The following is a 24,019-nucleotide window of genomic DNA, read 5'->3' as shown; positions in this document are numbered from 1 at the left end:
TAGCCCTGACCAGTTAAATTCTGGTTCAGAGGGAGTAGATGCACAAGAGACTGTTGTTGCTTGATCCTAATGTAAATCCCAGACTGGGACATATTCAAATATTGCAGCGTTACATATTGAAGTATCTGTAAGAATTTTCCACAGTAATTTTTAAATTATTAGTTTTATTTCAATATTAATCATTTTCTACACATCTGATTTAAGACCATAAGACATAGAAGGAGAAATTAGGCCAATCGGCCCATCGAGTCTGCTCTGCCATTCAATCATGGCTGATAATTTTCTCAACTCCATTCTCCTGCTTTCTCCCCGTAACCTTTGACCCCCTTACCAATCAAGAACTTATCTATCTCGGTCTTAAATACAATGACCTGGCCTCCACAGCCTTCTGTGGCAATGAATTCCATAGTTCACCACTCTCTGGCTAAAGAAGTTTCTCCTCATCTCTGTTCTAAAAGGTCTTCCCTTTACTCTGAGGCTGTGCCCTCGGGTCCTAGTCAGTCCTACTAATGGAAACATCTTCCCCATGTCCACTCTATCCAGGCCTTTCAGTATTCTGTAAGTTTCAATCAGATCCCCCCTCATCCTTCTAAACTCCATCGAGTATAGACACAGAGTCCTCAAACATTCTTCATATGTTAAGCCTTTCATTCCTGGGATCGTTCTCGTGAACCTCCTCTGGACCCTCTCCAGGGCCAGCACATCCTTCCTGAGATACACGGGGCCCAAAATTGCTCACAATATTCTAAATGCGGTCTGACCAGAGCCTTATAAAGCCTCAGCAGCACATCCCTGCTTTCTCTCGAAATAAATGCCAATTTGTTTGATCTTCATTTACTTTTATCTTCGGTGATGTGTTCAAACGATCACACTAAGAGAGTCAGGAGTTTTAATGAGGTAAATGATTTATGTCCATATGGTGTGTTTTAGACTGTCCACAGACTGGGCACCACAACCCTGAACACCAGCATTAACACATTGATGACAGGTTGCCTAGAATAACTAAACAAGGGTATCTGATCTATGCACTTAATACACCAGCTGCTGGTAATTTAAAAAAATATATTTTGTATTTTAAAATAAATAACAAGAGCATGTGGCAGGCACAAGAAGACCATATGAACATCCTTAAGAATTATTAGCTCTGTTATTGTTTTTGTTGTTGTTGTTAGGTGGTAATGTACAAAAAAGTTGCCTGCTGATATTTTAAAGAACACTATTTTTTCACAGTTCATTTTGGCAGAGAAAATCGCTGTGGGACACATTTGTCACGATGTTATAATATGTAGGGAACATTTGTCACAAAGGGGTCCCGTTATCCTGTGCTTTCTCTTTCCGGGTGTTGATCGATCTACAAGTTTATTTTATCGGCACAATCGCAGGCTTCATTTCTATTCAGAATACTCGTTTTGAGCTTGCAAACAGAAAACAAGGTTTAAAATATCCTGTAGCCTTGACACTCCTTGAAAGTGTGCACGGTGCCGTCCCCTCAATACGGCCACCTCAGCTCCTGCACAACCGGGAGAAAACTTGTCAGTGACGGGGGGGGGGGGCAGTGTTTAACTGGGACACTCGAGTTCCTGAAAGATAACAGTGAGGAAATACTTTTTTACATTTTAGGCCGAGGATTGCTGCTTCTGAAATACAACACTTAAAGAGTAACGGTTGCAGTAAGATTTACAATCAATGACAGTAGCGATAAATTACAGTGACAAAATCTGTAATTGTAAAAATGATGAACATTAACAGTGGTTGTATTATACTAGTTATACATTACTACTGGTTGCATTGTATCAGCGGCAGCACAGTGATGGTTACAAATAAGCAACGTACAGTAACAGTTTCATTTTCACCCACAGTGATTTCTTGACCAACTCCTGCTGCAGATTTATTTCAGAGGGAGTGTTCTCCCCATTGATTTACTGAGTGGCTGGCAAGTTGGGCAGACCATGGCTGAGACGCCTCTGATGCTGAGTGTGGGGCTGGTCGGTAAGGGTCCGCAGACACGGAGCCTGCGTTGGACAATATGTTACCCTGACTCTTGCTGTGTACTAACGCTGTGCTGAATGGGAGACGCTTGTCCGATATTTTAGGTCTATACAAAGGTTTGCATTTTGGCCCGTGTCTCATCTGCCCTGTGTGTGCACAAGCTCCGAGCAGATCCCGTAATGCAGATTAAATCCAGTGGACTTTATTGTTCAGATATAAATAATATTTGCATATGTGCTCAGTACGCGTTTTGGTTCCTACATCGAAGTGGTTGATCCGTTGCAAACATATATGTTAGAGACGGGATTTCCGTGTTTCCTATTCGGTCACATGATGCAGGTTTATGCCGAGGGCTGAAGGCCTGGTCAGATAGCTTCATAGAAAGAACTGTCCCGCAGAGAAAATGCGGCATTGTCAGAGTCAGATTCACTCGGAGCACTCCTTCATTCCCTTCGGTTGATTTGATGATGTCTCGTCTCACCCACCGCAGGAACTGTACAGCTCTGCATGATTCATTTAGCATCGCCGCTCTGTGTGTGTATGTTCAGATTTTGTGGACACTTTATAGTCAAGGATATCAGAGATGATAAATAACAAGAGTTACAGAGCCAGTTGTAAAAGGCAGATTAATTTAAGTAGTGATGCCATTATAATTCTTAGCAACACATTGATTTCTAAACGCATACCAATGGGAAAGGGGGAGTTGCTGCTTTAAAGGCGAATTTCCCAATAGAGCCTGTGTTAAATACATCTTTATAACTTCAACCCTGTTCTTTCGTCCACTCACAATGAATGTCCTTCTTTCTCAGAAAAAGACACAAATGGCGATGCACTGTGGGTGTGGTGCTATCCAACTGTCACAGCAGAGCTCCGAGTACTACTTTTAAGGAAATGCTGTCTTTCTGATGAAAATGATGTCCTTCACACCTTTGTCTTTGGCCAGTTCAGAAGAACCTGGTATTATATCACAACCACACAAGTCCAGGATCCCACTACATTGTCAAAGGTACTTAACACTTTATAGATATGTTTTAATCTGAGGAGAAACTTTCTTTTACCCCTTCTCAGTATTAGTCTCCGTGGGCCAATTGCAAACTGACCTGCTCAGGACACTATTGTTGCCACTTAGGGGCACATTGAATACATAAAAGGTAGAGCTCTCTGCAGGAGAGAGGGAGGGAATTTTGGAGATTTAGCTAAACCACACCATACTAGAAGCTGGTTGAAGAATGGAATTACTGGAGACTGCAGAATAGGTTGTCTACTCAACAACTTAGGGAGAGCAGAAACCTCTTTGGTGCACAATGTGTAATCAACTGTAAACCCTGTTTAAATTTTTTTACATGCAGTACACGGAGGAAATCTTCCTCCTTGGTACCAGTATAGTTTTGATTTGGGGATCGGAAGTGTAGAGAAAAACAAAATCCTTTTTGACTTAATAACTCTGAGAAAGAGGCCATTTTTCAGCAAAGTTGAGAATTGATCATTCATAACTCATTTAATTTTCCCAAAGTAACTTTAGAGGAGAGAAGGTGAAATGCGTACATTCACATATAAGGAGCAACTTTTCATTTCTTAATAGTACATTTTTGGAAAGTATATGAATAAGACACTCCGAGGAACACCAACAATTATGTCCTTGCTAAGTTGCTTCTGAAGGCTGTGTTGTGTTACAGAAGGATGAGTCATTCCTATAACAGTGATGTCTGGTAAATTATTAGTGTATGCTTGCTGCTCAAAGAAACAAAGTTCAAGAATTGACTGTGTTCAAACTCTTTCTAAAGAACATGAAAACAGTCAAATTGAACGCACATAGAGGAGGTTCACAAGGTAAGTAGAGTTAGTGCCAGCTCAGTTTTGACCGAGTTGGAGTTGATAAAGTGTAGAGTTCAGGAGCTGGTTGCAGAGCCTTGGAGAAGTCGAACAGGAAGGTGGCAAATACGTGAATAAGGCTTACAGTGATAGTTGGGCTGAATATGATGGATGCTGGTGATGTTGCAGATGTAGACACAGGCAGTCTTCATGATAGATAACATACAGTGTCTCAGGAAAAATACATATGGTAGATGACATTGCTATAAGGAGCTCAGTTTTCCATTTGTTCATGCACAAATGCTGGTGACTTATGAAAAAAGCTGCATGGTTAATATTTTTAATTTGAACAGAGCAACTTTAATTCTGAGAGGCTTTGATGAAGATTTGGAGAATGGAAATATTACTTGATCCTTCTGTTCAGAGGCTGACTAAGGGAATTCTGTCAATAGGATGAACATCCCCACTTAGTTGTAGATATTTTTGATGAATACAGCATAGACATATTCAGTTGAATGGTCTGTTTCTGTGCACTGTTGTAAATTCTATGTAATACGTCAGTGAATATTGTTACAACTGGTTCCTAGGCAAGGTCCCCAAATTTGTTATGATCCTAGAGGAGCTGCCCCAAATTCTAATGCTCCTGGATGAGGAGGGATGAGCTGGCTTTCCTTCTTTATTCAACCCCCCTCGGTTGGTTGCAACAAGGTTAATTTAAAAAGAATCCTTCCCTTGCGAATACCTTTTCCCAGTCCAAATGTATTTCTGTTTTAAAAGGAGCCAACTTAACCACTTTTTCTTAAGTCAAAGAAAGAGTGAGTTTATTTGTTATGAACATGCAAGAAAAAAATAATAAAAATGCAACACACATGCAGATTAGAAATAAGAAATTGAGTCCAAAAATAAAAGTTAAAAAGATATACAAATCAATCCTTTGGCTTGTCCGTGAGGAGCAGATGGTGAAATATTGCGGCCGTTAAATTGGGGTGATTCCAGTAGCCCTGACTTTGGCAGTTGAGCAGTTGTTTTGGAGATTCGTGGTTCTGCAGGTTAGCTGAAAGGAGTTGTCCTGTTTCCTTTTTGATTGTAGCTTTGCTGACTTAATCCTTGCTCCCAAAAATCAGAGAGAATAGACTTGTTTACCTGCAAGCTGAGGTATCCCCAGTTGGTTTTCTTCAGCTGTGACCTTCACAGTGCACACTCACCAGAACAGAACGGCAGACTAGCGCACAGAACTAGGGTTGCAGTTGGCTTTTTTAAAACCCCTTTCCTTGTGTATCCCTGGAATGGAAAAACAAATGTCTTTTGCCCAGTTCATGTTCATAGTCTGGGATATAACTCAGCAGTAGGTGGTTTCGGCTGAGGTGGTAATCATTTTTCCATATCTCTGCAACCATGGGAAATAACAGTTCAGTTTGCATTGTATCTTTTCCTTTGAAGTGCCTCTGTCTGAAGTAGGCCATGTCACGCCTTTTAGGTCCAACATTCCATTCTTTCTGAACTAGTTGGTCAAGTAATCCATATAGGAATTTTCCAACCTTACAGTCTCAGCTAGCTTTTGCTTGTATGTCCTTTTTTTAAAAACACATGTCTAACTTCAAAGTTCAATGTGTCCATAAGTAATTCAGGGATAGGATCTGTGGTCATGACAATATGGAGATCTTTATTATGTCATAGCCATATTAGCTTTCATATTTAAACTCTATTTCCTATTTTGTACAGAACGTAATAATTGAAATAAATGTGTAAGTGTAACAATGATGCACATGAAATATATCTTTTTTTCATTCTTACCATAGGTGACCCATTTTTCTTTAGTTCTAACTGCCAGAGACTTTAACCCAGAGAAATATGCATCATTTGGAAGAGTGTTATGTAGGTGAGTTACAAGTTTTGACATAATGTTGCACCTTATATCACTGTCATTATGGATCTGTATGAGGATTGCACATGTAACAATGTCCTACTTTGCTGGGTACAGTTCATATACTCGGGCTCATGGCTAAAAATAATCACAAGTTATCACTTTATATGCAAAGAAAGAGCTTATATTTAAGCAGCTTCCTTGGGTGGTTTGGTTGATAGTTCACTGCATAGTGAGAGAGAAAGAGAATTTTCATTTATGTAGCACCTTTCATGACCTCAGGATATCCCAAAAGGTGTTACAGCTAATTAACTATTTTCTTAAGTGTCTCACTGTTGTAACGTAGGAAGCCTGGCAGTCAACTTACACAGTCCTAATAATAACAAAAAGATAATGATCAAAAGCATCTGTTTTTGTGATATTAGCTAAAGGTTAGAGTGTTTCCAGGACAGTTTCTTAGAGCAGCATGTTTTAGCACCAACCAGAGGGCAGACTAGATTAAATCTGGTAATGTGCATTGAGTTAGGATTAATTAATGACCCCATAGTGAAGACGTCCCTAGGGAGCAATGATCTTAATATGATTGAATTTCACATTCAGTTTGAGGGAGAGAGGAGTGGATCCAAGATTACTGTTTCAAACCTAAATAAGGGCAATTATGAGGGCATGAAAACAGAGCTGGCTTACGTGAGCTAGGAAATTTGGTTAAGGGATAGGTTAGTAGAGATACAGTGGCAGACATTTAAGGAGATATTTCAGAATACTCAGAAGATATACATTCCAGTGAGAAAGAAAGATTCTAAGGGAAGGACACACCATCCATGGCTAACTAAAGAAGTTAAAGATAGCATCATAAAAGCAAAATACTGCAGACGCAGGAAATCTGAAATAAAAACAGAAAATGCTGGAAAAACTCAGCAGGTCTGGCAGCATCACTGAGTCATATGCACTCAAAACATTAACTCTGTTTTTCTCACCACAGATGCTGCCAGACTTGCTGAGTTTTTACTGCATTTTCTGTTTTTATTAAAGATAGTATCAATTTAAAAGAAGAAGCGTAATAATTCAGCAAAGATGAGTGACTGGTCAGAAGGTTAGAGAGAATATAAAAAGCAGCAAAGAATGACTAAAGGATTAATAAGGAGGGAGAAATTAGTGTATGAGAGAAAGCTAGCTAGAGATATAAAAACAGGTAGTAGGAGTTTCTATAAATATTTAAAAAGGAAAAGAGTAAATAAAGTGAGTGTTGGTCCTGTAGAGAGTGAGAATGGGGAATTAATAATGGAAAACAAGGAAATGGCAAATGAATTGAAGAAATATTTTTCATCTGTCTTCACTGTAGGGAAGACAAATAACACCCCAGAAATAATTGTGAATCGGGAGGTGATAGGGAGGGAGGATCTTAAAACAGTTACAATCATCAGGGAAAGGGTACAGAGAACGTTAATAGAACTAAAAGCTGACAAGTCCCCAGGTCCTGATAGATTTCATCCTAGGACCTTAAAATAAGTGGCTGCTGAGAAAATAGATTGGAAAATAGTGAATATGACACCTTTATTCAAGAAAGGAAGGAGACAGAAAGCAGGAAGCTATTGGCTAGTTAGCTTAACATCTGTCATAAGGAAATTGCTGGAATCAACTACTAAGGAGGTAATGCAGGGCACTTGGAAAATCTCAGTGCAATCAAGCAGAGTCAACATAGCTTTGTGAAAGGGAAGTCATATTTGACTAATTTATTGGAGTTCTTTGAGGAAATAACAAGCAACATGGATAAAGGGGAACCTGTGGAAATACTGTGCTTAGATTTCAGAAGGCTTTTGACAAGGTGCCACATCAAAGGCGTGATCGCACAAAATAAGAGCTCGTGGTGTAAGGAGTTACATATTAGCATGGATAGAGGATTGGTTAGCTAACAGGAAGCAGAGATTAGGGATAAATGAGTCTTTTTCAGGTTGGCAAGATGTGACCAGAGCACCACAGGGGTCAGTGCTGGGGCCTCAACTATTTACAATTTACATCAATGACTTGGATGAAGGGACTGAATGTATGGTTGCTAAATTTGCTTATGACATAAGACAGGTAGGAAGGTAAGTTGTGAAGAAGACAAAAGGAGTGTGCAAAAGGACATATATAGGTTAAGTGAGTGGGCATAAATTTGGCAGATGGAGTATAATGTGGCAAAAATGAACTTGTCCACTTTGACAGGAAGAATAGAAAAGCAGCATATTATTTAAATGGAGAGAGATTGCAGAACTCTGAGGTACAGAAGGACCTGGGCATCCTGGAATATGAATCAGGAAAAGTTAGTATGCGGGTGCAGCAAGTGATTAGGAAGGCAAATGGAATGTTATTGTTTATTGCAAGGGGATTGGGCTATAAAAGTGGGGATGTTTTGCTACAGTTGGATGGGACATTGTTGAGACCACAACTGGAGTACTGTATACAGTTTTGTCCTCCTTATTTAAGAAAAGATATAAATTCCTTAGAAGCAGTTCAGAGAAGGTTCACTCAAGGCAGCGTCATTGAATATTTTTAAGACAGAGATAGATAGATTCTTGACTAACAAGGGAGTCAAAGCTTATCGGGGTTAGGCAGAATGTGGATTTGAGGCCACAGTCAGAACAGCCATCATCTTATTGAATGTTGGAGAAAGCTTGAGGGGCTGAATGGCCTACTCCTGCTCCCATTTCACATGTATGTATGGATAAGTGTTAGGCAGGACAATCTTGTGCTTGAAAGGGGGTACATTGAAAGATAAGCAGCAGAAACATTGTCCTTGATATTAACAAACATCCTCCCCACCCCAATGAGTGGGAGAGGATCAAGTGTATGGGGGGGGGGATGGTTACATAGTGAAATGCACATAACTTTACCACAACATGCTGCGCATGCACCCACCACCAATTTTATCGTGACAGATATCGGTGCTTCTTCTCGGGAGAGGCATGATGTTTATTAATGTCAAAAACAAAAAACTGCGGATGCTGGAAATCCAAAACAAAAACAGAATTACCTGGAAAAACTCAGCAGGTCTGGCAGCATCGGCGGAGAAGAAAAGAGTTGACGTTTCGAGTCCTCATGACCCTTCGACAGAACTCAGTGAATATTAGGAGAGGGGTGAAATTTAAGGTGGGGTGGGGGTGGGGGGAGAGAAGGGGTGGGGGGAGAGAAGGGTCGGGGGGAGGTTGTGGGTTTAGGGACAAGCAAGCAGTGATAAGAGCAGATAATCAAAAGATGTCACAGACAAAGAACAAAGAGGTGTTAAAGTTGGTGATATTATCTAAACAAATGTGCTAATTAAGAATGGATGGCAGGACACTCAAGGTACAGCTCTAGTGGGGGTGGGGTGGAAAGACCAACAGAGCATAAAAGATATAGATTTAAAACATTTTTCCCTCCGGGACACCCTGGTCCACTCCTCCATCACCCTCTACTCCTCAACCCCCTCCTATGGCACCACCCCATGCCCACGCAAAAGATGCAACATCTGCCCCTTCATTTCCTCTCTCCTCACCGTCCAAGGGCCAAACACTCCTTTCAAGTGAAGCAACATTTCACTTGCATTTCCCCTAACTTAGTCTACTGCATTCGTTGCTCCCAATGCGGTCTGCTCTACATTGGAGAGACCAAACGTAAACTGGGCGACTGCTTTGCAGAACACCTGCGGTCTGTCCGCAAGAATGACCCAGACCTCCCTGTCGCTTGCCATTTTAACACTCCACCCTGCTCTCTTGCCCACATGTCTGTCCTTGGCTTGCTGCATTGTTCCAGTGAACCCCAACGCAAACTGGAGGAACAGCACCTCATCTTCCGACTAGGCACTTTACAGCCTTCTGGACTGAATATTGAATTCAACAACTTTAGGTCTTGAACTCCCTTCTCCATCCCCACCCCCTTTCTGTTTCTTCTCCTTCCCTTTTGTTTTTTTCCAATAATTTATATAGATTTTTCTTTTCCCACCTATTTCCATTATTTTTAAATCTATATCATTTATGCCCTGTTAGCCTTTCCACCCCACCCCCCACTAAAGCTATACCTTGAGTGTCCTACCATCCATTCTTAATTAGCACATTCGTTTAGATAATATCACCAACTTCAACACCTCTTTGTTCTTCTGTCTGTGACATCTTTTGATTATCTGCTCCTATCACTGCTTGCTTGTTCCTAAAACCACACCCCCTCCCCCCAATTCTCCGTCCCCCCCCACCTTAAACCAGCTTATATTTCACCCCTCTCCTAATATTCACTCAGTTCTGTTGAAGGGTCATGAGGACTCGAAACGTCAACTCTTTTCTTCTCCGCCGATGCTGCCAGACCTGCTGAGTTTTTCCGGGTAATTCTATTTATGTTTATTAATGTGTTTATCAGGCTCCTCAAATGCACTTGGGAGCTCAACTTGAAATTTGAACTGCTGGTCCACAAGCTTACCAGGTGTTGTAAAACTCAACAGTGAAACAGAGGCATGAGTTGCAGGCTTCCAAAGGTAAATGGCTCCCTCAGCACTCCCTGTGTGGAATTTAATTTTACCCTCAGGAACAAGCTGGGGGTGGGGGTGGTGATGTGGAGGGGAAGGCAGGGGGTGGAATTCCATTGCGTTCAGGACTCTCTCCGATTATGTCATGGGCAAGGATGGTTGAGGACAGCCTTCCCACCCAGTGGCCCTCAGTTCAGGTCCTTAAGTGGAAGGGAGCCCTATGCCACATGGGGAGGCCCTTCAGTAAAAGCTGGTAGACTCCTTATGGGCTCAGGTGGAGCCTCTTGGTCAGGTACCCAGTGGCCCGTGGAGAAAAGAGCCACCGAAAGATTTCCAACTGCCCTTCACAACAACACCCCTGCCTTGTGACAGCCTGCCTGAATTGCTCCAGCAAGCCCCACGTACCTTTCTTCATTCCAGGGCCTCCTCCATCTTCACTGTTTGGGACTGGCTGCAGTCACTCTTGGTGGCTCCACTGGGACTGAAGAGCTGCTGACCCTCTTATTGGCTGGCAGCTCTTGGAGTGGAGGAGGGTGGGGGAATCTTCACCCCTAAAAGGATGAAAGCCTCAATGCCAGACAGTTTACAGCCTGATGACCAGAGAATTGTGAAAATGGGCTTCCAGTAATGGCTGCAGCAGGGTTGCTCCTGGTTTTCTGTCCAGTGGACAGAGCATTGCTCTGACTATCTAATTCAGCCCCTTGTGGGCCAGGAAGCACAGGAATGCTTCTCTTAGTCCCCTCAAGGAAGCCTTCACTCTCCCCCATCCCCCACTCAGCCTCAGCCTCTAGCCTCCCCACCAGCTCTCCCTATTGTAGCCTCTACCCCTCTTGATTGCACATTGGACCTTCCTGCCCTCTCTTAATTGCCAACCCCTCCCACCCCCTTCAAATTCCAGGGACTGTCCCCAAGAATGATTTCCTGTTGCTAGTGTACCTTTCTACCTTCCAACCAAGCTTTGTATTTTCTGAGCTGCCACATGGGAAGCAGACCTGCAAGATCCAAATGAGGCCGAATCAGCAGGACTTCCTGGCCTGACCGAATTCTTCAGCTGTTTTCAGCTTCATTCACACTCTTCCTGCATCCCATAAATATCAGGACTGAGCAAGTGGTGCATTTATATAACAGGCTTCCTAGGGAGACAGCGGAAGCAGATAGTAATGATTCATTCAAATACAAACTGGATAGATTTCTTTAAGAAAATTATATTTTAGGTTACAACATATGACTATTTTGAGACAATTGGGGATGGGTAATAAATGCTGGTCTTGCTGTTGATGCCCACATCCCATGGTGAAATATAGTGAACGTAACATGCTTGGGAGGAACGGATGACTTTGGACCTATGGTTCCCAACACGTTCCACCACTGGGGTTTTTCCTAACCTCAAGCCTGAGTCTGTTATGGGCTAATTGATAGAGATTGGCCACTATGCTTAGGCATAGTGCTGCTCTACACCGATTGACCCTATGATGCTGTTTATTATGGCTTTTGCCAAACAGTCAATTGTTCTGTTCTCTGTACATTGCATCATATTGTGTAACCTAATGATATTGCATTTCTTAATTATGTATTTAATACCTGGCTGGTTGCATAGATAATACGTGATTGATTGGGCTTGAAATACATATTGGGCTTGAAACGCATTTGTTTGTGGTGGGTTTTTTTTTATTCATTCATGGGATGTGGGCATCAACAGCAAGACCAGCATTTATTACCCATCCCCAATTGCCCTTTAGAAGGTGGTGATGAACCACCTTCTTGAACAAGTAAAGTCCTTGTGATGCAGGTACACCAACAGCTGGGGAGGAAGTTCCAGGATTTTGACCCAGCAGCATTTGGTATAGAGGAAGCACAATTTCAGAGTCAGAAATTTGAACCTGAAAATTAACTGGCTCTTGCAATTTAGAAAGATTAACCTTCAAGTTCCTGGTTCTCACCTGAAAAAGAAACCTTTGCGTATGAGAGCAATTAGTGTATTTCTGTACTGTTCCAGTCATTAAAAACAAACATATTTCTTCTCATAAAAAAGTTTATGAATTTATTTATTCAATCTCATCATTTTAATTTTTCTGAAGGATGTACATGAAATATGGTAGTCCAGCCAGGATGATGGAAGGCTATATTTCTGTTCTTACCAATGGCATCTGTCAAAGTGAAGAGAATGGGTCATTTCTCCTGAAGGATTATGATGCAAGAAAGGCATATCTTGCTGGATCCATTAAAGGTAAATGCAAAAATGTTATGCTTTATGATATGGCATAAACATAGGATTCAGCTTCTAGCATTCAAGTTGAGGCCCAATCCGGCCCCAGTGATGCTGTTCTCTGAGCTTTTCTGCCCTCTTTTTTGGGTGATGACATGTAGCATGGTGTGTTGTCCTAGAAAACTGCAGGAGCTAAGGGCAAGATTTTTTTTTTTATTCACTCACGGAATGTGGGCTTCGCTGGCTGGGCCTGCATTTATTGCCCATCCCTAATTGCCCTTGAGAAGGTGGTGGTGAGCTGCCTTCTTGAACTGCTGCAGACCATGTGGTGTAGGTACATCCAGTGTTGTAAGGGAGGGAGTTCCAGGATTTTGACCCAGTGACACTAAAGGAATGGAGATATAGTTCCAAGTCAAGATGTTGAGTGACTTGGATGGGAACTTTCAGGTGGAGGTGTTCCCATCTATTAGTTGCCATTGTCCTTCTAGATGGTAGTGGTCGTGGGTTTGAAAGGTGCTGTCTAAGGAGTCTTGGTGAATTCCTGCAGTACATCTTGTAGATGGTACACACTGCTGCTACTGTGCATCAGTGGTAGAGGGAGTGAATGTGGATGTGGTGCCAATCAAGTGGCTGCTTTGTCCGGGATGGTGTCAAGCTTCTTGAGTGTCCTGAAAGCTGCACTCATCCAGGCGAGTGGGAAGTATTCCATCACACTCCTGACTTATGCCTTGCAGATGGTGGACAGGCTTTGGGGAGTCAGAATGTGGGTTACTCATTGCAATACTCCTAGCCTCTGACCTGCGCTTGTAGCCACAGTATTTATATGGCTAGTCCAGTTCAGTTTCTGGTCAATGGTAACCCCCTGAATGTTAACAGTGGAGGATTTTTAAAAAAAATTCATTCATGGGATGTGGGCTTCGCTGGCTGGATCAGCGTTTATTGCCCATCCCTAGTTGTCCTTGAGAAGGTGGGGATGAGCTACCTTCTTGAACCACTGCAGCTCATGTGGTGTAGGTAAACCCACAGTGCTGTTAGGAAGGGAGTTCCAGGATTTTGACCCAGAGACAGTGAAGGAATGGTGATATATTTCCAAGTCAGGATGGTGAGTGACTTGGAGGGAACTTCCAGGTGGTGATATTCCCATTTATCTGCTATTCAGTGATGGTAATGCCATTGAACATCGAGGGGCGATGATTGGATTCTCTCTTGTTGGAGATGGTCATTGCCTGACACTTGTGTGGTGTGAATGTTACTTGCCACTTGTCAGCCCAAGCCTGGATATTGTCCAGGTCTTGCTGCACTTGGACATGGACAGCTTCAGTATCTGAGGAGTCACGAATGGTGCTGAATATTGTGCAATCATCAGCGAACATCCCCACTTCTGACCTTATGATGGAAGGAAGGTAATTGATGAAGCAGCTGAAGATGGTTAAGCTGAGGATACTACCCTGAGGAACTCCTGCAGTGATGTCCTGGAGCTGAGATAACTGACCTCCAACAACCACAACTATCTTCCTTTGTGCTGGGTATCACCCTAAGCAGTGGAGAGTTTTCCCTCTGATTCTCATTGACTCCAGTTTTGCTAGGGCTCCTTGATGCCACACTCGGTCAAATGTTGCCTTGATGTCAAGGGCAGTCACTCTCACCTCACCTCGGGAGTTCAGCTCTTTTGTCCATGTTTGAATCAAGGCTGTAATGAGGTCAGGAGCTGAGTGGCCCTGGCGGAGCCCAAACTGGGCGTCAGTGAGCAGGTTATTGCTAAGCAAGTGCCGCTTGATATCACTGTTGATGACCCCTACCATTACTTTACTGATGATTGAGAATAGACTGATGGGGCGGTAATTGATTGGGTTGGATTTGTCCTGCTTTTTGTGTACAGAACATACCTGGGCACTTTTCCAAATAGCCGGGTAAATGCCAGTGTTGTAACTGTACTGGAACAGCTTGGCTAGGGGCGCGGCAAGTTCTGGAGCAGAAGTCTTCGGTTCTATTGCTGGAATATTATCAGGGCCGATAGCCTTTGCAGTATCCAGTGCCTTCAGCTGTTTCTGAAGGATTGAAGATAGTGCAACAGTTGGTTAGGAAATAGTTTGTTCGTTTTATCCACTTGTTCTTGTGCAAGAAGCAATGTAGAGTGTATGTGAATACATTTATCTCTGAGCAAATATGGTCACCTAGATGTAGCAATGTCTGATCTGTTTGGAAACTGAAATTTAGATACAGTATTGTGTCACTTTCTGCCAAGCAGATCTTTAAAACTATTGATATAGTAATTTATAATTAACCACAATAATAGGAACATTTACTTCAAACTTATTCATACTCTTATATCTTATTATTGGACTTGTTTATATTTGAACTGCCTTTATTTTAGCTTAACTATTTTATATATGATGATCCGTTTTCCATAGTTAAGTAACTATTCTTATTTTCATTTTACATGCAGCCTTTCTTGAAAGTAGATAGCCACCAGCTGTTCTCTGATATCTCACAAAACCCACATCCACCCAGGGGTACAGTAGCATAATGGTTATGTTACTGAACCAGTCATTAGAGATGTGAATTCAAAGACCACCATGGTAACTATGGAATTTAATTCAGTTAATTAAATAAATTTGGACATTTAAAAAAGAACTATTAGTCATGGTGACCAATATTTTAAAAAAAAACCATCTGGTTCACTAATTTCCTTAAGGAAATACATCTAATGTTCTTACCCGCTCTGAGCTATATGTGACTCCAAATACAGTGATATGGTTGACTCTTAACTGCCCTCTGAAAAGGCCACTCAATTGTATTCAAGGTGATTCACCACCACCTTCTCAAGGACAATTAGGCAATAAATACTGGCCTAGCCACCGCTGCACGCATCCCATGAATTTCTTTTTTAATTGATATTCTTGATTCATTCTTGATATAGCAGCTTAGATATTGAGTGTGGGTGGACTATTCCACTGTGGAGAGCTTCGCAGGTGAGCTCAGTCCTGTTCGCAACATGCATCCATGTATACAAATATTCCAGCAAGGGAAAATGGACAGCAGTCGGGACTTGGCACCATGATTGGTGTTTCCCCTTCTCCTATGCCCAGAAATGCTGAATCCTCAGCTTACGTCTCTACTGAAACCGGATAACTCAACACTGACTGGAAATCAAATCTGGGATCAAAGTGGTACCAAATGGTTCCTTTCAAGAGAGCTAGGATTCTTCGGCTCTCCAGGATAGCCTTATTTTGCGCTTTCGGTGTTCAGTATAAAACAAGCTCTCTTCTGGCGATGTTGTGAAATGCGTGGGGAAGTTTTTGTTTCCAGTGAAATGCATTTTTTTTCCAGATGTAGTAAATCAGTTTGGAATGGAAACCATTATTCTGTACACAGCACTAATGGTAAAGAAGAGGATTGTGGTCTACCACCCTCGCATAGAAGCATTGCAGGAGTTTACCAGGTAAAAGCAACACTCATAGTTATTCACAGTTTTTGCATTGATATGCCACGCCTCCTAAAATTCCTCTTTTGGTTGCCACAACGCTTTGACACAATCTTTACGTCATTTATCACTGGACCCTTTGCCTGCGATTTTTTTGGAAAATGCTGAGGTGCACCAGGTGGAGAAATGATGTTAATAGAGGTCATCGTCTGGAAACTGATAACTGGGAAATTGACATTTGCTTGTAGATCCCTGACTCTTGCCCTTGGAGATAGGCCAGGAAAGTCAGAGGCAAAACTGGTTTAGTTCTTCATTTTTAAAAAAAGAGTTTGACACTTCAAAGTATGGTGACAAAGTAGTGTGACAGATATTCATTTTACTTTCTAACTTTGTTTTCCAGGACTTTGCCTACACTAATTTGGCATAGGCAGGATTGGTCAATACTTCACCCTTATGTGCATTTAAATCAAGATGAACTCGAGGCTTTGAAGACTTGCACTGGTAGGAAGATCTTTTTGTTTTTCAAATCTACATATAAAATAACTTTTATTGTGCTAATCCTGCAATATCTAATTACACTGCAGTAACTTGATAGGAAAATCTAAAAATTTGTCTAATTCTGGGATCTGTAAAGTGCTTATGAATTTCCAGATGTCCATCCTTCTGGCAGCAAACACCTATGTATTTTCCCCTATAATAGAGGGTTAATATCTACAGCCTTTGATAACAGTTCTGACATTTGTTTTTACTTCACCTGCAGGTTATGTAGCTGGGTTCACAGATTTAAAGGTGACTGACCGCCTAGACGTCTATGATGTGTTTGTGAACCTGGTGGAAAGCGAGATTGTTGTTGCACCACATGCTAAAGGTACCACTGGTGTTTTAGTGTTCACTGCATTTCTTGTTTCACTGAAGCTCCGTTGATCTATCATCCCTGTGCTGGCTCACCTACTTTGGCTTTCAGTTAAGCAATTCCTCAATTTTAAAATGATCAAATCCCATCATAGCCTCATCTCTCCCTATCTCTCTAACCCTGTAATGCTGCACAATCTCTGTGCTTCTCCGATTTGGCCTCCTGTTCATTCTCCAGTGTCATCGCTCCACCCTTTGTGGCCATGACTTTATCCGACTAGGAGGCCCTGACCTCTTGGAATTCCCTCATTAAATCTCTCTGCCTGTCTAGCTCTCTCTCCTCCTTTAAGATGTCCCATAAAACCTGTCTCTTTGACAAAGCTTTTGGTCACCTGCCCTCATATCTGCCTACTTTGTTTAATAGCACTCCTGTCAATTACTTTGAGATGTTTGTTACTTTAAAGGCTCTATATAAATGCAACTTGAAATTGAATATAGTGTCTGCACTAAGATTTCATGCAGCAGTAGAATTCTGGCACTGGATTATATGCCCACTGGCCAGTGGGTTAGCACTGGATTAAATGCCCACTGGCCAGTGGGTTTGATGGAGGGCGGGTATATAAAATACAGCAGGTGGAGTGTCTGCCACCTACCTGACCACCCCTACCCCTACCACAATTTTACAAGCGGTTGGGGGGAGGGAATGGTGTCAGGCAGCCCACTCACCTGTGAGCCAGTTGAGGTCCTTAAGTGAGCAATCAGTGGGAGAGGCCCACGCCAAGCGCCCAGCCCTGCAGGTTTCCCTACGTGTGCATGAGGAGGGTTCCACTTTAAAGGCCCCTCTGGCCTCATGAGAGGGCCCTCCCCAAGGTTTAACCCCACTAGATTCTCCTATGGCCTTTCAAACGCTGGCCCCCATCCCCCTCACTGAGGCCTTCCAATGTGTCACCTTGGAGACCCCTGATTCACCTGCTGGGCTGGATCTAGCACAGCTCGCCTCCGCAAGGTAGGTGGCGGGCACTCTACCTGCTGTATTTTATATACCCGCCCACCATCAAACCCACTAGCCAGTGGGCATATAATCCAATGCCAACCCACGGGCCAGTGGGCATATAATCCAGTGCTAGAATTCTACTGCTGCATGAAATCTTAGTGCAGACACTATATTCAATTTCAAGTTGCAGCCCTGGGTACTGTGCCGGCAGTGGCCACCGTTCCCAGTGGCACTGCGGTATTGGAGAGCTGGCGGCATCTGATTAGACAGCAGAAGTTTTGCTAGTTACAGATCTGTCACTGGTACTGGTAGTGTTTGGAACAATTTGAGGTTATTGATTAAGATATAAGGAGCATACTGATATATCATTAAAGCATTGGTTTAAGTGTGATTTTGTTTTCTGTAGGGTATTAGTATAATCTCATTATGGTTAACAGGATATTGTTCAGTTTTGGGTCCATGTAATATTTGCAGCAGCTTTGTGCCCAATGCCATCAATATGTGACGATGTTCAGAGAATTAGGATTATACCTATTTCTAAGCAATGTATTAAAAAAAATTATGTATAGCATTCTCTTCTTGTGCCATCTTGCAACGTTGTCCTGTCACATTTTGTTGGCAACAACCAGTTGTTATAAGTTATCTGACTCATCTTGTACAACCCATCAGGGAGGTCTGCTAGCATAGAATGAAATTATTACTGGTTTTATTATTACTATCTGATGACATATGTGGAACTGTTTAACTCTCTCTCCCATAGAAACAATGACAATGGGTAAACTGCACAAGGACATTGGACAACTCATTTGCCAGTCAGCCAGTGACCCAGAAAAATCGGATGGTCAAGTGATTAAGGTAATTATTTGCTATTACGTCTTTGTCTGCAGAACTTTGGAGAGTACATAGTGGCTGTTCCATTTACTAGTAGTTAGCTGATTCAGCCTTATTTTATATTTTAAGCTCTTTAGCCAGAATTACCTACCCAAGAGTTTTACTTTGCTTCGATTCACAAACCTTGCTTGATACCCATACCCTTTTTTGTGGTTACATTAGACAATGATGGAAAAAAACCCTTGAGTTCCCAATCTCAACAAATTTTCAGGGGTGATAAGGAGAAAAGAACTTACAAAAGTGGTGTTGAGTAAATGGTTATAGTATTGGACTAGCAATCTGAAGGTCAATTTCAAATTCCAAGAAGTCAAGTTGTTGCTGCGTTGTGATGAATTCAATAAATCTGCCAACAGAAAGCATAATCATGAAGGCTCCCAGGTTATCATTAAAACTTACCTGTGTCACTAAGAGTTTTATAAAGTAAACTTGCCGCCCCTACCAATTCTATTTGACATGTGATGCTTAATACCCTCTTGTTATAATCCCCATAGACACTGATAATTTTTTAAAAGATATTTGAATTTCCAGTGGCTGACTTCGAGGATCTCATGGCAAGATTTCAAGTTTTAAGACTCTTCATGTATAAACAAACTAAAAGCAACATTGTCTAAACATTATTCAGTAGGCACTTTAGGCTCCAGGCTACAGAAAAGATCACCATTTAATTTTTAAAAAGACAAAACATCCCCCTCCATGGATGTATTTTACTCTGGCCCTTAATTGGACACTTAATTCTTCAGGAACCCATCCAAAACTATTCTCAGTTCCCAGTGACCTGCCTCCTTTATTCCCTTCCCCGGCTGGGTAATTTCTAACCCCAGAACTGAGTTTCACGGCGATGGACAAATTGGGGCTTCTTCCCCCCAGCCAAGCTAGGCAAATCTACCAGTCTCTTTTAAATCTTCATGAACTCTTCATGAAGCATGAGCTCCGACCCGTGTTTTGCATGCTGATCAACAGGACCAGAATTTTCTCTGCTTAAGGTGCAGGACGAGCTGCTCTATCTCTCTGCGTTCTCTCTCAAATTATTTCAGACTCACCCTGCCTGTGAGATTCAGGGATATCTAACCAAAAACACTGAAACCTGATGCTACAATGACTTGCTATGGACTCTTTCCCTCTCAAAGCCAATCTCCAAGCACAATATACACCAGAATGGATTCTTCCTAAGTTATTTCCTACTGGAGCCAAATAGAGCCTCCTAAAAGTATCTAAGCTTTTCAATTAGAATTAATTGACTTGAACCATTGGAATATCCATATCACAATGAATTATTTAATGATTTCTGAGAGTGACAAATTCTGCTTGAAGGCTGCAAATGCATACAGAATTAGGTTGAGATTGCTTGACTCCTATCCCACTGAATCCTTTAAACTGGATTCAAATCCCAGTCCTGCAGGGGGAAAAGCAATGTGCAGACCCACTGCTCCACCCAAACCATGGGCATCATTGTTAAAACCAATGAGTTTGTTTCAGGTTGCAGCAGTATTCCTTGCCTGTGATTTCTTTCCTCCCTTCCCCTCCTGAAGGTGTTGAATTAAATGCCGGGGTACCATTTGTCTTTGTGCCTCACCCACATTGGCCTTCATACGTGAACTTTAATGGTCTTTATTACTGGGCCTTTAAGGCATCGGTGGCATCACAGCCAATGTTAACTCTTCACCCAAGTACCCATACATACACTCCCAGGTGCGATTGCTGATCATGAGATCCTAAGCAGGAGCCCATGCTCAATTTCCACAGTTCAGGGCACTGAGGCCAATTGTAGCATATCTATCATTGTCTCAGTTAGGATCAGCTTCTTCAGCACTTATACGGGATTAACCTTCCTGGTTTAAATGACTTGGTTAAACGTGTGATTTACTTGCAGAGCCATCAGGGAGCTAAGGGTAAAGATTGAAACGTAAGATTAAAATAATAAATTCCAGACTCATTCCTCTTTGTGCTGACTTCTGTTTTCTTTGTTCCTTTCAGGACATTTCACAGAAAACAAAAGAAATTTTGGCCACTTTAGCCTCACTGGCACCAGATGATGGGGGCAAACCCAAAATCACTCTCGAGATTCTGAAGGAGCGCCGTTTCCCACCAGCAACCGAGAGTTTCTTGTATCATCTAGCAGCTGCAGAGCAAATGCTTCAGATCTGACTGTTACTGTTTACATTGTGCTACCTTTAATATAGTGGATCAAGGTGAATCCTTAGAGAGAAATAATATTCAGCTTAACAACTACTTTGGGCAAATGGAAAAGAGTTTGCAGTTCAAGCTGCACACAGCATGTTACTTCCTGGCTTCACAGTGAAACAAGTTCAGTGGAATTACCAATTGGCCCACCAGTTAAATGAAAGTGTGCATTTACACTTGTATTTAAAGGATCACATGAAATTTTTAATTAGAGACTCTATATGCAAGTCCAAATATTTGGAAATCTAAATATCTTTTTGAATCAACATTTCACAAAATATTTTGGATTTAGTAACAATTTATTTCTCTGAAATGATGTGTGGAATTTAATGTTCCATCCACCCCAGGACAGGAACACCCTATTCCAGCAGTTGGTGGTGGGGTGGTGGGGGTGGGGGCAGGGAGTGGGGGGGAGGGTGGGGGAGGTGAGGCAGGTGGGGGGGGGGTGGAGGCGTGTGGGGGGCGGGGGGGGGGTGAGGGGAGGCGGGTGGGGGGGTGAAGGGGGTGGTGCCCGCCGCGACATGGTGCACCACCACAGAAAGATCCCCCCACCCTTCAAGATGACGCCCTCTCCCTTGGGCCTGTCTGACTGGCTCTGGCGAGGTAGCTCCATGGCTGCTGCTCCTCCCAGGCCCCGTGCTCTTGGTGGCACCACTAGTAACGAAGAGCTAACAGTCTCTGATTGGCTGGTACTCTTTTAAATGGGAAATCTGTCTTGAAGACCCCAGGAGCCCTGATGGCAGACAGGTGAGTGCCTGACTGGGATTAATTCCGATCAGGGCTCTTGGGAATGGCTGGTGGTGGCAGATGGGGGAAGGTTTGCCTTTGGCTCTTGAGCAGGTCGTTGGGCCCATCACCGTGGCCATTAAATTCAGACTGCTGTTTTTGAACAATGTTTTGTGTACTGTATAATCACAGTTAACAGGATTCATCTTCCTATCTATATACCTGTTGATTTATCTGTCGACTGTTTTCCAACAGCGCTTTCTGAAACCACAATCTCCGCCACCTAGAAGAACAAGGGCAGCAAATGCATGAGAACACCATTACCTCCAAGTAATCTTCCAAGTCAGGTAACAGCCTCACTTGGACATGTGTCGCTGACCTTCATCATCACTCTGTCGAATTCCTGGAACTTCTTAACCGCCCTTTGGTGGTACTTTTAACACCAGGATTGTAGTGTTTCATGAAGGTGGCTCACTACCATCTTGCCTCAAGGGTAATCAGGATAATAAATGCTGGTTTCAAAGAAACGTTAACTCTGTTTCTCTCTCCACAGATGCTGCCCGACCTGCTGAGGTTTTCCAGCATTTTCTGTTTTTATCTCAGATTTTTAGCATCCACAGTATTTTGCTTTTATAATAAGTGTTAGCCTTGCTAGTGATGCTTATATCTTGGGAAAGAATTAAAAAATAAAACTTACAAATTTTTATGCTTATATTGAACATTTTGACTATTGTAATACAGGCAGTTTTCATTCTAATGGTTTCATGGCCTTTATACAAATTTCATTGGCTTGATCTGTATTTTTCTTCTTTCTAATTGGTCACTTTTTCTCATTACTTACCGACCATATTGCATAAAACCTTTCTCTCTATGCACTGAATTCCCATGGCAAACTTTCTACCCAATCTCATGACAGGAAAATAAATTCTGTGATGAACTCGAGCGACACACCTCTCCCAGTCTCAGACTGATAATGATGTTTTAAGTGTAATGAATTCTGGGGTGAATGAATTATTATATTCTCCTTGGAATAAAACAGTGGAGAGATTACACGTGTGGTTCTGTTCATTTCATTCTGATGTTGGAGTCCTGAATGTACAAAGGCCCATTTCTGCTCCATACACAAGCTTCTGTTGCATTTTTACCAGTCACCAAACACACACCGAATTTCTAGCTTCAGTTGATTTTAATCATTTGGAAAGATTGGCGATGATATCTTGCTCATTACAATGTTCGCTGTAACTGATACTAGTTTGGACTCCAGACTTGAATAAAGTTTATTTATTTGTCTTGAAGCCATCAGCTTCTACAGTGGAACAATTTCTTTACCACTGTGGCTTTGTAGCACTTTGGCATAAATATGCTGTAGAATACCGAGGATGTGGGAATGGATAAGCATTGTGGAGTTTTGTTTGACTAGTTTTGGGGATTTGAGAGTATTTATGCCAAACATTCTCCCAGGGTTTTAAGTGGGTGAAGTCAAGTCCACGATAAAAGTAGATTCTATGCAAATTGAGTCTATGGCAAACTTCTCTTCTGATTTACTGTTCTTGCTCTTAACAACAAGAGGCAAGAGTACTGCCACTGAGCCAAGGGTGACACTGGAGGCCTTAGATAGAGGCCTTACACCAACAGAGCTAGACTTTCATGATGTTTGTCTGGGACAAACCCAAATTTAGACCCCAGAGGTGGGAGAGCAGTGTGCCAACCAGTGCATTGCCCTATCTGACAATTCTTTTTTTTAAACCGAAATACTATCTCTAAGGTTTAATTTGATTAAAACAAAATATACAAAGGCACTTTACAAGAACATTATAAAGCAAAAGGAGATATTAGGGCAGGTGACCAAAAGCTTGGTCAAAGAGGTAGGTTTTAAGATTAAGGTAGGTTTTAAGGAGGAAATCCTTGATGAGAGTAATGAACCTTCCATTATTTCTTAAATTAAAAACAATGAACTCTGACTTTACACCTAACAATTTAACATGGAAAGCAAAAGTTCAGTCTAATTGTCAGACCTTGAAAATTGATCAGTAGTATTCAATATTTATCAAACCCATGCTCCCAAAGGAATTAATTATATATGGGTTATGATCAACTTGTAAAAGGCAATGGATAGTTCTGCAAGGATTTATAAAAGCAAATTGATATAAACATCCACAATAGCACACTGTAATAATGGCACATTTCACAGTGATAGTTTTGGCTTAATTAATGAGACTATACCATAGTTATTCTGCTGTTTGTAATAGCTATAACTGGTACTGAGAATAAGAATCTGCTCCGCATAACTGCACTGAAATAGAAAGTTACATCTGCGGTACCAAAGGATTAAATTCTTGAATGTTACATTTTGGTAGGAGATAATAGATTTCAAAGGCATTTTGATGTTACAATGTTGTGGTGAGACAAGTGGAACAGTTTGCTTGACGTTAACGGGGCAATTTCATGTCGCAAATACAGAAAATGCTGGAAAAGCTCAGCAGGTCTAATAGCGTCTGTGGAGAGAAAGACAAGAGTTAATGTTTCGCATCCATTTGACTCTTCTTCAGAGCTAAAGAGAAGTAGAAATATGATTAAATTTATACTGTTTAAGGGGGGGCACGGTG

The 24,019-nt window shown here is 41.9% G+C and overlaps 1 protein-coding gene across 4 annotated transcripts; it reads left to right on the top strand.

The window, feature by feature from the left end:
* Positions 1–1,574: 1,574 nt before the first annotated feature.
* Positions 1,575–22,457, top strand: dennd10 (DENN domain containing 10). 4 transcript variants are annotated; one of them, XM_041210462.1, is made up of 11 exons: positions 1,575–1,593; positions 1,860–1,989; positions 2,799–2,995; positions 5,601–5,680; positions 12,218–12,366; positions 15,676–15,787; positions 16,170–16,270; positions 16,530–16,637; positions 18,376–18,470; positions 20,481–20,695; positions 21,669–22,457. In XM_041210462.1, exons 2-10 carry the CDS (start codon positions 1,950–1,952, stop codon positions 20,649–20,651), a joined length of 1,053 nt encoding a protein of 350 aa, XP_041066396.1. In that variant the 5' UTR covers positions 1,575–1,593; positions 1,860–1,949; the 3' UTR covers positions 20,652–20,695; positions 21,669–22,457. The 4 variants fall into 4 exon arrangements, with proteins under 4 accessions (XP_041066396.1, XP_041066395.1, XP_041066397.1 ...); XM_041210461.1 differs by lacking the exon at positions 1,575–1,593 and having other exon boundaries at positions 1,616–1,989; XM_041210463.1 differs by lacking the exon at positions 1,575–1,593 and having other exon boundaries at positions 1,617–2,105.
* The last annotated feature ends 1,562 nt before the right edge of the window (positions 22,458–24,019 follow it).

The sequence above is a fragment of the Carcharodon carcharias genome, chromosome 17 (assembly GCF_017639515.1).
Source record: "Carcharodon carcharias isolate sCarCar2 chromosome 17, sCarCar2.pri, whole genome shotgun sequence".
NCBI lineage: Eukaryota > Metazoa > Chordata > Chondrichthyes > Lamniformes > Lamnidae > Carcharodon > Carcharodon carcharias.
This window is presented reverse-complemented; position numbering and strand designations above follow the sequence as displayed.